Here is a 14,338-nt window from a genome sequence, read left to right as displayed (position 1 = left end):
CAGACACATCTAATGAGATCAGGGTTTAGGTCAGGCATCCATCACACAGACAGACACATCTAATGAGATCAGGGTTTAGGTCCAACATCCATCACACAGACAGACACATCTAATGAGATCAGGGTTTAGGTCCAACATCCATCACACAGACAGACACATCTAATGAGATCAGGGTTTAGGTCCAACATCCATCACACAGCCAGACACACCTAATGAGATCAGGGTTTAGGTCCAACATCCATCACACAGCCAGACACATCTAATGAGATCAGGGTTTAGGTCCAACATCCATCACACAGACAGACACATCTAATGAGATCAGGGTTTAGGTCCAACGTTGAGTTAAGTGATTATCTCTGGAATTCCTCCATAGGTTTCTACAGTAGAGATCAACACATGTATCTTCCTATTGAAACTACATGACACGTGGATAAAAGGATGTGATTGGTTAGTTGTCTTGATGAAACCTGCACCTTAGCGATGTATATTACAGATCATTCTGTCTCTCATGATGATTTTTCTTAGTTACATTTCTTTACTTACATCATCAAGGTTTCCTGTCATTTTATATTATATAGTAGATGGTTGTTTTTGCTTTGGTGGAAGTTATATCTAATATCTGTAGCAAGGTGTGATGTGAGAGCTTTAGTTATGGCCAGGAACTGCTGCCATGTATCCCACTCCCCCTGAGGCCCTCGGAGAGTGGGGGCACGGCTAGGGATCAGCCATTAATGACGACGACCCAGGAGCAATTAGGGTTAAGTGCCTTGTTCAAGGGCAGATAGCTTTCACCTAGTCGGCACAGGGATTCAAACCAGCAACCTAACTAGCAACCTGCCACTTACTTGCCCAACATTCTAACAACTAGACTACACACACACTCACACACACTCACACACACACACACACACACACGCACACACGCGCACACGCGCACACACACACACACACACACACACACACACACACACACACACACCTTGGTGCTGTCCAGGTTGCTGGTGCTGCTCAACGTAGAGATGGAAGATTGGAGGGAGGAGAGAGCCACGCTGCAACTGCTGGCAAACGGCTCAATTTTCTGACAGAAGGGATGAAGAGAGAGAGAGAGTGAGAGAGAGAGAATGAGAGAGAGAGAATGAGAGAGTGAGAGAGAGAGAATGAGAGAGATAATGAGAGAGAGCAAGAGAATACGAGAGAGTGAGAGAGAGAGAGCGAGAGAGCGAGAGAGAGAGAGAGAGAGGGAATGAGAGAGAGTGAGAGAGAATGAGAGAGCGAGAGAGAATGAGAGAGAGAGAGAGTGAGAGAGAATGAGAGAGAGAGCGAGAGAGAACGAGAAAGAACGAGAAAGCGAGAAAGAGCGAGAGAGAGTGAGAGTGTGAGAGAGAGAATGAGTGTGAGAGAGAGAATGAGAGAGAGAGAATGAGAGAGAGCAGAGAGAGCGAGAGAGAATGAGAGAATGAGAGAGCGAGAGAGAATGAGAGAGAGCGAGAGAGAGAGAATGAGAGAGAGTGAGAGAGTGTGATAGAGAGAATGAGAGAGAGAGCGAGAAAGAGAGAGAATGAGAGAGAGCAAGAGAGAGAATAAGAGAGAGAGAGAATGAGAGAGGGCAGAGAGAGCGAAAGAGAGCGAGAGAGAGCGAGGGAGAGAGAGAGAATAAGAGAGAGAGAGAGAATGAGAGAGGGCAGAGAGCGAAAGAGAGCGAGAGAGAGAGAGAGAGAGAGAGAGAGAGAGAGAGAGAGAGAGAGAGAGGGAGAGAGAGAGAGGGAGAGAGAGAGAAACACAGAGAGATGTTACAGACAGTGTTGAGTTCAGGGAATACCAGACCATTAAAGTGATAATGCCCTTGAAGCCGGTGATTGGAGGATATATTGGCGCGGGTGGTGTTAGTCTCGGGCCTAACACCAGCCAGGCCTAACACCACCCGTGCCAACATACTCTCCAAACACCGGCTTCAAGGGCATTATCACTTTTATACAACGGGTTACCAACATATTCAAATAATAATTGACATATTTTAATAAAAAAACATTTTACATAATTTATTCATAGTATTTGATCCTTCCACATGATATAGTCCCGACACAAATCTAGGGTTGCTATCCAAGCCGGTGGGTTGTTTGTTCTATTGGTTTGGTTGCCAGATACGCGGCCTAGTCGTTAAGTCTTTTTGTTTTGTGTCTATGGACTCGACCCAGTCGTTAAGTCTTTTTGTTCTGTATCTATGGACGCGACCCAGTCGTTAAGTCTTTTTGTTCTGTATCTATGGACTCGACCCAGTCGTTAAGTCTTTTTGTTCTGTATCTATGGATGCGACCCAGTCGTTAAGTCTTTTTGTTCTGTATCTATGGACGCGACCCAGTCGTTAAGTCTTTTTGTTCTGTATCTATGGATGCGACCCAGTCGTTAAGTCTTTTTGTTCTGTATCTATGGACGCGACCCAGTCGTTAAGTCTTTTTGTTCTGTATCTATGGATGCGACCCAGTCGTTAAGTCTTTTTGTTCTGTATCTATGGACGCGACCCAGTCGTTAAGTCTTTTTGTTCTGTATCTATGGATGCGACCCAGTCGTTAAGTCTTTTTGTTCTGTATCTATGGACGCGACCCAGTTGTTAAGTCTTTTTGTTCTGTATCTATGGATGCGACCCAGTCGTTAAGTCTTTTTGTTCTGTATCTATGGACTCGACCCAGTCGTTAAGTCTTTTTGTTCTGTATCTATGGACGCGACCCAGTCGTTAAGTCTTTTTGTTCTGTATCTATGGATGCGACCCAGTCGTTAAGTCTTTTTGTTCTGTATCTATGGACGCGACCCAGTCGTTAAGTCTTTTTGTTCTGTATCTATGGACGCGACCCAGTCGTTAAGTCTTTTGTTCTGTATCTATGGACGCGACCCAGTCGTTAAGTCTTTTGTTCTGTATCTATGGATGCGACCCAGTCGTTAAGTCTTTTTGTTCTGTATCTATGGACTCGACCCAGTCGTTAAGTCTTTTTGTTCTGTATCTATGGATGCGACCCAGTCGTTAAGTCTTTTTGTTCTGTATCTATGGACTCGACCCAGTCGTTAAGTCTTTTTGTTCTGTATCTATGGACGCGACCCAGTCGTTAAGTCTTTTTGTTCTGTATCTATGGATGCGACCCAGTCGTTAAGTCTCTTTGTTCTGTATCTATGGATGCGACCCAGTCGTTAAGTCTTTTTGTTCTGTATCTATGGACGCGACCCAGTCGTTCAGTCTTTTTGTTCTGTATCTATGGACGTGACCCAGTCGTTAAGTCTTTTTGTTCTGTATCTATGGACGCGACCCAGTCGTTAAGTATTTTTGTTCTGTATCTATGGATGCGTCCCAGTCGTTAAGTCTTTTTGTTCTGTATCTATGGATGCGACCCAGTCGTTCAGTCTTTTTGTTCTGTATCTATGGACGTGACCCAGTCGTTCAGTCTTTTTGTTCTGTATCTATGGACTCGACCCAGTCGTTAAGTCTTTTTGTTCTGTATCTATGGACGCGACCCAGTCGTTAAGTCTTTTTGTTCTGTATCTATGGATGCGACCCAGTCGTTAAGTCTTTTTGTTCTGTATCTATGGATGCGACCCAGTCGTTAAGTCTTTTTGTTCTGTATCTATGGATGCGACCCAGTCGTTAAGTCTCTTTGTTCTGTATCTATGGACTCGACCCAGTTGTTAAGTCTTTTTGTTCTGTATCTACGGATGCGACCCAGTCGTTAAGTCTTTTTGTTCTGTATCTATGGATGCGACCCAGTCGTTAAGTCTCTTTGTTCTGTATCTATGGATGCGACCCAGTCGTTAAGTCTTTTTGTTCTGTATCTATGGATGCGACCCAGTCGTTAAGTCTTTTTGTTCTGTATCTATGGACGCGACCCAGTCGTTAAGTCTTTTTGTTCTGTAACTATGGATGCGACCCAGTCGTTAAGTCTTTTTGTTCTGTATCTATGGATGCGACCCAGTCGTTAAGTCTTTTTGTTCTGTATCTATGGACTCGACCCAGTCGTTAAGTCTTTTTGTTCTGTATCTATGGATGCGACCCAGTCGTTAAGTCTTTTTGTTCTGTATCTATGGACTCGACCCAGTCGTTAAGTCTTTTGTTCTGTATCTATGGACGCGACCCAGTCGTTAAGTCTTTTTGTTCTGTATCTATGGATGCGACCCAGTCGTTAAGTCTTTTTGTTCTGTATCTATGGACGCGACCCAGTCGTTAAGTATTTTTGTTCAGTATCTATGGATCGACCCAGTCGTTAAGTCTTTTTGTTCTGTATCTATGGATCGACCCAGTCGTTAAGTCTTTTTGTTCTGTATCTATGGACTCGACCCAGTCGTTAAGTCTTTTTGTTCTGTATCTATGGATGCGACCCAGTCGTTAAGTCTTTTTGTTCTGTATCTATGGACTCGATCCAGTCGTTAAGTCTTTTTGTTCTGTATCTATGGACGCGACCCAGTCGTTAAGTCTTTTGTTCTGTATCTATGGATGCGACCCAGTCGTTAAGTCTCTTTGTTCTGTATCTATGGATCGACCCAGTCGTTAAGTCTTTTTGTTCTGTATCTATGGACGCGACCCAGTCGTTCAGTCTTTTTGTTCTGTATCTATGGACGTGACCCAGTCGTTAAGTCTTTTTGTTCTGTATCTATGGACGCGACCCAGTCGTTAAGTATTTTTGTTCTGTATCTATGGATGCGTCCCAGTCGTTAAGTCTTTTTGTTCTGTATCTATGGACGTGACCCAGTCGTTCAGTCTTTTTGTTCTGTATCTATGGACTCGACCCAGTCGTTAAGTCTTTTTGTTCTGTATCTATGGACGCGACCCAGTCGTTAAGTCTTTTTGTTCTGTATCTATGGATGCGACCCAGTCGTTAAGTCTTTTTGTTCTGTATCTATGGATCGACCCAGTCGTTAAGTCTTTTTGTTCTGTATCTATGGATCGACCCAGTCGTTAAGTCTCTTTGTTCTGTATCTATGGACTCGACCCAGTTGTTAAGTCTTTTTGTTCTGTATCTACGGATCTGCGACCCAGTCGTTAAGTCTTTTTGTTCTGTATCTATGGATCGACCCAGTCGTTAAGTCTTTTTGTTCTGTATCTATGGATCGACCCAGTTGTTAAGTCTTTTTGTTCTATATCTATGGATCGACCCAGTCGTTAAGTCTTTTTGTTCTGTATCTATGGATGCGACCCAGTCGTTAAGTCTCTTTGTTCTGTATCTATGGATCGACCCAGTCGTTAAGTCTCTTTGTTCTGTATCTATGGACTCGACCCAGTTGTTAAGTCTTTTTGTTCTGTATCTACGGATGCGACCCAGTCGTTAAGTCTTTTTGTTCTGTATCTATGGATCGACCCAGTCGTTAAGTCTTTTTGTTCTGTATCTATGGATCGACCCAGTTGTTAAGTCTTTTTGTTCTGTATCTATGGATCGACCCAGTCGTTAAGTCTTTTTGTTCTGTATCTATGGATCGACCCAGTCGTTAAGTCTCTTTGTTCTGTATCTATGGACTCGACCCAGTTGTTAAGTCTTTTTGTTCTGTATCTATGGATCGACCCAGTCGTTAAGTCTTTTTGTTCTGTATCTATGGATCGACCCAGTCGTTAAGTCTTTTTGTTCTGTATCTATGGATGCGACCCAGTCGTTAAGTCTTTTTGTTCTTTATCTACGGATGCGACCCAGTCGTTAAGTCTTTTTGTTCTGTATCTATGGATGTGCCCCAGTCGTTAAGTCTTTTTGTTCTGTATCTATGGATGCGACCCAGTCGTTAAGTCTTTTTGTTCTGTATCTATGGATGCGACCCAGTCGTTAAGTCTTTTTGTTCTGTATCTACGGATGCGACCCAGTCGTTAAGTCTCTTTGTTCTGTATCTATGGATGCGACCCAGTCGTTAAGTCTCTTTGTTCTGTATCTATGGACTCGACCCAGTTGTTAAGTCTTTTTGTTCTGTATCTACGGATGCGACCCAGTCGTTAAGTCTTTTTGTTCTGTATCTATGGATGCGACCCAGTCGTTAAGTCTTTTTGTTCTGTATCTATGGATGCGACCCAGTCGTTAAGTCTTTTTGTTCTGTATCTATGGATGCGACCCAGTCGTTAAGTCTTTTTGTTCTGTATCTATGGATGCGACCCAGTCGTTAAGTCTCTTTGTTCTGTATCTATGGACTCGACCCAGTTGTTAAGTCTTTTTGTTCTGTATCTATGGATGCGACCCAGTCGTTAAGTCTTTTTGTTCTGTATCTATGGATGCGACCCAGTCGTTAAGTCTTTTTGTTCTGTATCTATGGATGCGACCCAGTCGTTAAGTCTTTTTGTTCTGTATCTACGGATGCGACCCAGTCGTTAAGTCTTTTTGTTCTGTATCTATGGATGCGACCCAGTCGTTAAGTCTTTTTGTTCTGTATCTACGGATCGACCCAGTCGTTAAGTCTTTTTGTTCTGTAACTATGGATCGACCCAGTCGTTAAGTCTTTTTGTTCTGTATCTATGGATCGACCCAGTCGTTAAGTCTTTTTGTTCTGTATCTATGGACTCGACCCAGTCGTTAAGTCTTTTTGTTCTGTATCTATGGACTCGACCCAGTCGTTAAGTCTTTTTGTTCTGTATCTATGGATGCGACCCAGTCGTTAAGTCTTTTTGTTCTGTATCTATGGACTCGACCCAGTCGTTAAGTCTTTTTGTTCTGTATCTATGGACTCGACCCAGTCGTTAAGTCTTTTTGTTCTGTATCTATGGATGCGACCCAGTCGTTAAGTCTTTTTGTTCTGTATCTATGGACTCGACCCAGCCGTTAAGTCTTTTTGTTCTGTATCTATGGATGCGACCCAGTCGTTAAGTCTCTTTGTTCTGTATCTATGGACGCGACCCAGTCGTTAAGTCTTTTTGTTCTGTATCTATAGACGCGACCCAGTCGTTAAGTCTCTTTGTTCTGTATCTATGGATGCGACCCAGTCGTTAAGTCTTTTTGTTCTGTATCTATGGATGCGACCCAGTCGTTAAGTCTTTTTGTTCTGTATCTATGGATGCGACCCAGTTGTTAAGTCTTTTTGTTCTGTATCTATGGATGCGACCCAGTCGTTAAGTCTTTTTGTTCTGTATCTATGGATGCGACCCAGTCGTTAAGTCTTTTTGTTCTGTATCTATGGATGCGACCCAGTCGTTAAGTCTTTTTGTTCTGTATCTATGGATGCGACCCAGTCGTTAAGTCTTTTTGTTCTGTATCTATGGACTCGACCCAGTCGTTAAGTCTCTTTGTTCTGTATCTATGGACTCGACCCAGTCGTTCAGTCTTTTTGTTCTGTATCTATGGATGCGACCCAGTCGTTAAGTCTTTTTGTTCTGTATCTACGGATGCGACCCAGTCGTTAAGTCTCTTTGTTCTGTATCTACGGATGCGACCCAGTCGTTAAGTCTCTTTGTTCTGTATCTACGGATGCGACCCAGTCATTAAGTCTTTTTGTTCTGTATCTGTGGATGCGACCCAGTCATTTGTTCTAAATGTTCCATTGCCATACTGGCTGACAAAGTGCTTATCCCTTGCTTGCTTGCTAGCCAACTATGGATATCTTACAATCAGGTCAAACAGCAAAGGAGCTGCATTTGTTTAAGCTGTTTTCTAGTGACATTATTTGGATACATCCCACGAGCTAATGAGGCGTGATTTCACCTGGGATAGAAAATGTGTTCTCTTGTCAGGATACTGTTGTTCATAGGAGCTGGGCAACAACACAGCTAACACAATCTCATCAAACAGAAGCTGGAAATATTGCAAACCAGTTGCACTTAGTTTTGTTCTACCTTTTTTTCAATTGACATTTCTTTGTATATATACATAAAAATTATGCCAGTTGATTCACGATTTTGACTGGCTGAGAATCGCTGTCTGTCTGTCTGTCTGGTCCCGACTCCTTCAATACTATGGGACAGCTGGAGATCGGATTTGAATATTGAAACAATGTTGCAAATGTCAAAGAGACAGACAGCAAGGTTTATACAAATCTCTGCTGTTGAAAACGAAATGTTAGTCTAAAAGAAATGGTAGATAATGTCGAGATACTTTTTATAGTAGAGATCAAGTTTATAAATTACCTGGCTGGGCTGGTGAGACAGTGGAACAGAGTAAATAGGCATTTTAACTCTATAGATTTAGTCGGGGGTAACTTGTGGAATAGACACCGGCTGGAATGCGATTTTAACCAATCAGCATCCAGGATTAGACCCACCCGTTGTATAAGGTGCACTACTTTTGACCAGAGACCTGTGGGCCCTGGTCAAACGCAGTGCACTACATAGCTAACAGGGTGCCATTTGAGACAACTGTAACCGTGGTGATGTGATCCCTACCTGTCTGAAGGCGACCCAGTGATCGTGGTCGTAGGGGAATGTTCCGTCCAGGTCTCTAGTGAGCTGACTGGAGTCTATGTGCTTCAACAGAGCCTTCAGGGAGGTCAGGAGCTCCGTCTGCATGGGGACAGAGGGACACAAGCTCACTGTAACTCCCCACCAGGGTGGGGCCTGTGAGTAGCAGGGTTGGAGTCAATTCCAGTCCACTCAGGAAGTAAACTGAAATACCTATTCCAATATCAATTATCTTCAATGCTTTTCCAATAAGGAAACTAAAGCTCTCACATCACACCTTGCTACAGATATCAGATATAACTTCCACCAAAGCAAAAACAACCATCTACTATATAATATAAAATGACAGAAAACCTTGATGATGTAAGTAAAGAAATGTAACTAAGAAAAATCATCATGAGAGACAGAATGATCTGTAATATACATCGCTAAGGTGCAGGTTTCATCAAGACAACTAACCAATCACATCCTTTTATCCACGTGTCATGTAGTTTCAATAGGAAGAGACATGTGTTGAACTCTACTGTAGAAACCTATGGAGGAATTCCAGAGATAATCACTTAACTCAACGTTGGACCTAAACCCTGATCTCATTAGATGTGTCTGGCTGTGTGATGGATGTTGTGGGTGTTTTCAGTATGTTTTCAGTGGGACAGACGTGTGTGTGTGTGTGTGTGTGTGTGTGTGTGTGTGTGTGTGTGTGTGTGTGTGTGTGTGTGTGTGTGTGTGTGTGTGTGTGTGTGGTAGGTAGGTAGGTAGGTAGGCTGGTGATGAAGAGACGATTACATTTTCCACAGTCAGACATGCAGCTTCACGCAAACCTACATAGCACAGATACCCCAGCTCTCAACAACACACCATGACCTGACACGCTACACGCTAAACACACACACACGCACACACACACATGTACTGCCTCACTCAGACTCATACCCAGGTCAAGGACGTGACATTGACAGGCTGCTAGCGACGACTCAACACAATAGCCTCGGTGTATCTGAATAGACTAGGAGGCGCCCGTGATAATGCTGTATCCTTCCTGATGTTACATTGTGTTAATCACTGCGTGTGGAAAATGTTAGGCTTCTGGTTGCCGTGGGAATGTAAGAAATACTCCCAAGACGTGATTTTAATTAAAAAAAAATTTTTTTTACCTTTATTTAACCAGGCAAGTCAGTTAAGATTTAGTTATTTTCAATGACGGCCTGGGAACAGTGGGTTAACTGCCTGTTCAGGGGCAGAACGACAGATTTGTACCTTGTCAGCTCGGGGGTTTGAACTCACAACCTTTCGGTTACGAGTCCAACGCTCTAACCACTAGGCTACCCTGCCGGCCCATTTGAAGTCTTGAATGAGACAAGAACGCTCAATGCAAATATCACAGCAAATGGGTCCTCATTGAATACTTTACCTGCACAGTAGTGTCTCTTTCAGGCTTGATAGTCGTCTCCTTGTCCGCAAGTAGCAGGACGGAGTAAAGTGCATTTGGTAATAAAGCCTGGGGGAAAAGCAACACAAATTGACATGTACAGTATTGGGAGGGGGGCGCTACATGAACTAAAACACCACAATATATCATCATTATAAAATCATAACTCTGCATGTGCCTGTTGTGTGCAGGCTGGATGCTGGCGGACCCATCCGCGTGTGTACTGTATGTGTACATGTGTGTATTTGTGTGTGTGTGTGTGTGTGTGTGTGTGTGTGTGTGTGTGTGTGTGTGTGTGTGTGTGTGTGTGTGTGTGTGTGTGTGTGTGTGTGCGTACGTGTGCGTACGTGTGCGTGTGTGTGTGCACCTTTACAAAAAAAATCACATTTTTACAAATCCTGTGAAAATAACAAGTGGTTTTCAGAACACACGTGTGAACAAATCACGTGAAAAAAATGTGTTTGAACTCTGTTCCACATGATTACTTTTCACCACTTCCAACTACACCCAGGGACCGAGCAGCACGGCTACAATGAATGGGACAAAACGTGCAGCTGGTGACAAGGCAAAGAAAGCAAAAGGCCAGGATAATATAAGGAGAGGCCAGGGTAACATAAGGAGAGGCCAGGGTAACATAAGGAGAGACCAGGGTAACATAAGGAGAGACCAGGGTAACATAAGGAGAGGCCAGGGTAACATAAGGAGAGGCCAGGTTAACATAAGGAGAGGCCAGGGTAACATAAGGAGAGGAGGGTAACATAAGGAGAGGCCAGGGTAACATAAGGAGAGACCAGGGTAACATAAGGAGAGGCCAGGGTAACATAAGGAGAGGCCAGGGTAACATAAGGAGAGACCAGGGTAACATAAGGAGAGGCCAGAGGCCAGGGTAACATAGAGGAACATAAGGAGGCCAGGGTAACATAAGGAGAGACCAGGGTAACATAAGGAGAGGCCAGGGTAACATAAGGAGAGGCCAGGGTAACATAAGGAGAGGCCAGGTTAACATAAGGAGAGGCCAGGGTAACATAAGGAGAGGCCAGGGTAACATAAGGAGAGGCCAGGGTAACATAAGGAGAGGCCAGGGTAACATAAGGAGAGGCCAGGGTAACATAAGGAGGGTAACATAAGGAGAGACCAGGGTAACATAAGGAGAGGCCAGGGTAACATAAGGAGAGGCCAGGGTAACATAAGGAGAGGCCAGGGTAACATAAGGAGAGGCCAGGTTAACATAAGGAGAGGCCAGGGTAACATAAGGAGAGGCCAGGGTAACATAAGGAGAGGCCAGGGTAACATAAGGAGAGGCCAGGTTAACATAAGGAGAGGCCAGGTTAACATAAGGAGAGGCCAGGGTAACATAAGGAGAGGCCAGGGTAACATAAGGAGAGGCCAGGGTAACATAAGGAGAGGCCAGGGTAACATAAGGAAAGGCCAGGGTAACATAAGGAGAGGCCAGGGTAACATAAGGAGAGCCAGGTTAACATAAGGAGAGGCCAGGGTAACATAAGGAGAGGCCAGGGTAACATAAGGAAAGGCCAGGTTAACATAAGGAGAGACCAGGGTAACATAAGGAGAGGCCAGGGTAACATAAGGAGAGGCCAGGTTAACATAAGGAAAGGCCAGGTTAACATAAGGAAAGGCCAGGTTAACATAAGGAGAGACCAGGGTAACATAAGGAGAGGCCAGGGTAAGGCCAGGTAGAGGCCAGGGGAGAGGCCAGGGTAACATAAGGAGAGGCCAGGGTAAACATAAGGAGAGGCCAGGTTAACCAGGGTAAGGAGGGCCAGGGTAACATAAGGAGAGGCCAGGGTAACATAAGGAGAGGCCAGGGTAACATAAGGAGAGGCCAGGTTAACCAGGTTAACATAAGGAGAGGCCAGGTTAACATAAGGAGAGGGGTAACCAGGGTAACATAAGGAGAGGCCAGGGTAACATAAGGAGAGGCCAGGGTAACATAAGGAGAGGCCAGGGTAACATAAGGAAAGGCCAGGGTAACATAAGGAGAGGCCAGGTTAAGGAGAGGCATAACATAAGGAGAGGCCAGGGTAACATAAGGAGAGGCCAGGGGAGAGGCCAGGGTAACATAAGGAGAGGCCAGGGTAACATAAGGAAAGGCCAGGTTAACATAAGGAGAGACCAGGGTAACAACATAAGGAGAGGCCAGGGTAACATAAGGAGGGTAACATAAGGAGAGGCCAGGTTAACATAAGGAAAGGCCAGGGTAACATAAGGAGAGGCCAGGGTAACATAAGGAGAGGCCAGGGTAACATAAGGAGAGGCCAGGTTAAACATAAGGAGAGGCCAGGGTAACATAAGGAGGCCAGGCCAGGGTAACATAAGGAGAGGCCAGGTTAACATAAGGGAGGCCAGGGTAACATAAGGAGAGGGGTAACATAAGGAGAGGCCAGGGTAACATAAGGAGAGGCCAGGGTAACATAAGGAGAGGCCAGGGTAACATAAGGCCAGGGTAACATAAGGAGAGGGGTAACATAAGGAGAGGCCAGGGTAACATAAGGAGAGGCCAGGGTTAACATAAGGAGAGGCCAGGGTAACATAAGGAGAGGCCAGGGTAACATAAGGAGAGGCCAGGGTAACATAAGGAGTAATATAAGGAGAGGCCAGGTTAACATAAGGAAAGGCCAGGTTAACATAAGGAAAGGCCAGGTTAACATAAGGAGAGACCAGGGTAACATAAGGAGAGGCCAGGGTAACATAAGGAGAGGCCAGGGTAACATAAGGAGAGGCCAGGTTAACATAAGGAGAGGCCAGGGTAACATAAGGAGAGGCCAGGGTAACATAAGGAGAGAGGGTAACATAAGGAGAGGCCAGGGTAACATAAGGAGAGGCATAAGGAGAGGCAGGGTAACATAAGGAGAGGCCAGGGTAACATAAGGAGAGGCCAGGTTAACATAAGGAGAGGCCCAGGGTAACATAAGGAGAGGCCAGGGTAACATAAGGAGAGGCAGGGTAAGGAGAGGCCAGGGTAACATAAGGAGAGGCCAGGGTAACATAAGGAGAGGCCAGGGTAACATAAGGAGAGACCAGGAGTAACATAAGGAGAGGCCAGGGTAACATAAGGAGAGGCCAGGGTAACATAAGGAGAGGCCAGGGTAACATATAGGAGAGGCCAGGAGAGGCCAGGGTAACATAAGGAGAGGCCAGGTTAACATAAGGAGAGGCCAGGGTAACATAAGGAGAGGCCAGGGTAACATAAGGAGAGGCCAGGGTAATATAAGGAGAGGCCAGGGTAACATAAGGAAAGGCCAGGGTAACATAAGGAGAGGCCAGGGTAACATAAGGAGAGGCCAGGGTAACATAAGGAGAGGCCAGGTTAACATAAGGAGAGGCCAGGTTAACATAAGGAGGAGGTAACATAAGGAGAGGCCAGGTTAACATAAGGAGAGGCCAAACATAAGGAGAGGCCAGGGTAACATAAGGAGAGGCCAGGGTAACATAAGGAGAGGCCAGGGTAACATAAGGAGAGGCCAGGGTAACATAAGGAAAGGCCAGGGTAACATAAGGAGAGGCCAGGTTAACATAATGAAAGGCCAGGGTAACATAAGGAAAGGCCAGGGTAACATAAGGAGAGGCCAGGGTAACATAAGGAAAGGCCAGGGTAACATAAGGAGAGGCCAGGTTAACATAAGGAGAGGCCAGGGTAACATAAGGAGAGGCCAGGGTAACATAAGGAGAGGCCAGGGTAACATAAGGAGAGGCCAGGGTAACATAAGGAGAGGCCAGGGTAACATAAGGAGGCCAGGGTAACATAAGGAGAGGCAGGGTAACATAAGGAGAGGCCAGGGTAACATAAGGAGAGGCCAGGGTAACATAAGGAGAGGCCAGGGTAACATAAGGAGAGGCCAGGGAGAGACCAGGGTAACATAAGGAGAGGCCAGGGTAACATAAGGAGGCCAGGGTAACCAGGTAACATAAGGAGAGGCCAGGGTAACATAAGGAGAGGCCAGGTATAAGGAGAGGCAGGTTAACATAAGGAGAGGCCAGGTTAACATAAGGAGAGGCCAGGTTAACATAAGGAGAGGCCAGGTTAACATAAGGAGAGGCCAGGGTAACATAAGGAGAGGCCAGGGTAACATAAGGAGAGGCCAGGGTAACATAAGGAGAGGCCAGGGTAACATAAGGAGAGGCATAAGGAAAGGCCAGGGTAACATAAGGAGAGGCCAGGGTAACATAAGGAGAGGCCAGGGTAACATAAGGAGAGGCCAGGGTAACATAAGGAGAGGCCAGGGTAACATAAGGAGAGGCCAGGGTAACATAAGGAGAGGCCAGGGTAACATAAGGAGAGGCCAGGGTAACATAAGGAGAGGCCAGGGTAACATAAGGAGAGGCCAGGTTAACATAAGGAGAGGCCAGGGTAACATAAGGAGAGGCCAGGGTAACATAAGGAGAGGCCAGGTTAACATAAGGAGGGTAGGCCAGGGTAACATAAGGAGAGGCCAGGGTAACATAAGGAGAGGCCAGGTTAACATAAGGAGAGGCCAGGTTAACATAAGGAGAGGCCAGGGTAACATAAGGAGAGGCCAGGTTAACATAAGGAGAGGCCAGGGTAACATAAG

The 14,338-nt window shown here is 45.3% G+C and overlaps 1 protein-coding gene across 1 annotated transcript in view; it reads right to left on the bottom strand.

The window, feature by feature from the left end:
• LOC135520889 (pleckstrin homology domain-containing family G member 4B-like) overlaps positions 1–14,338 on the bottom strand; it is a 100,526-nt gene that overhangs the window by 34,545 nt on the left and 51,643 nt on the right. Inside the window, 3 exon segments of the mRNA XM_064946714.1 lie at positions 980–1,078; positions 8,324–8,440; positions 9,750–9,836. Coding sequence (XP_064802786.1) covers positions 980–1,078; positions 8,324–8,440; positions 9,750–9,836 — 303 coding nt within the window.

This window comes from Oncorhynchus masou, chromosome 29 (genome assembly GCF_036934945.1).
Source record: "Oncorhynchus masou masou isolate Uvic2021 chromosome 29, UVic_Omas_1.1, whole genome shotgun sequence".
NCBI lineage: Eukaryota > Metazoa > Chordata > Actinopteri > Salmoniformes > Salmonidae > Oncorhynchus > Oncorhynchus masou.
This window is presented reverse-complemented; position numbering and strand designations above follow the sequence as displayed.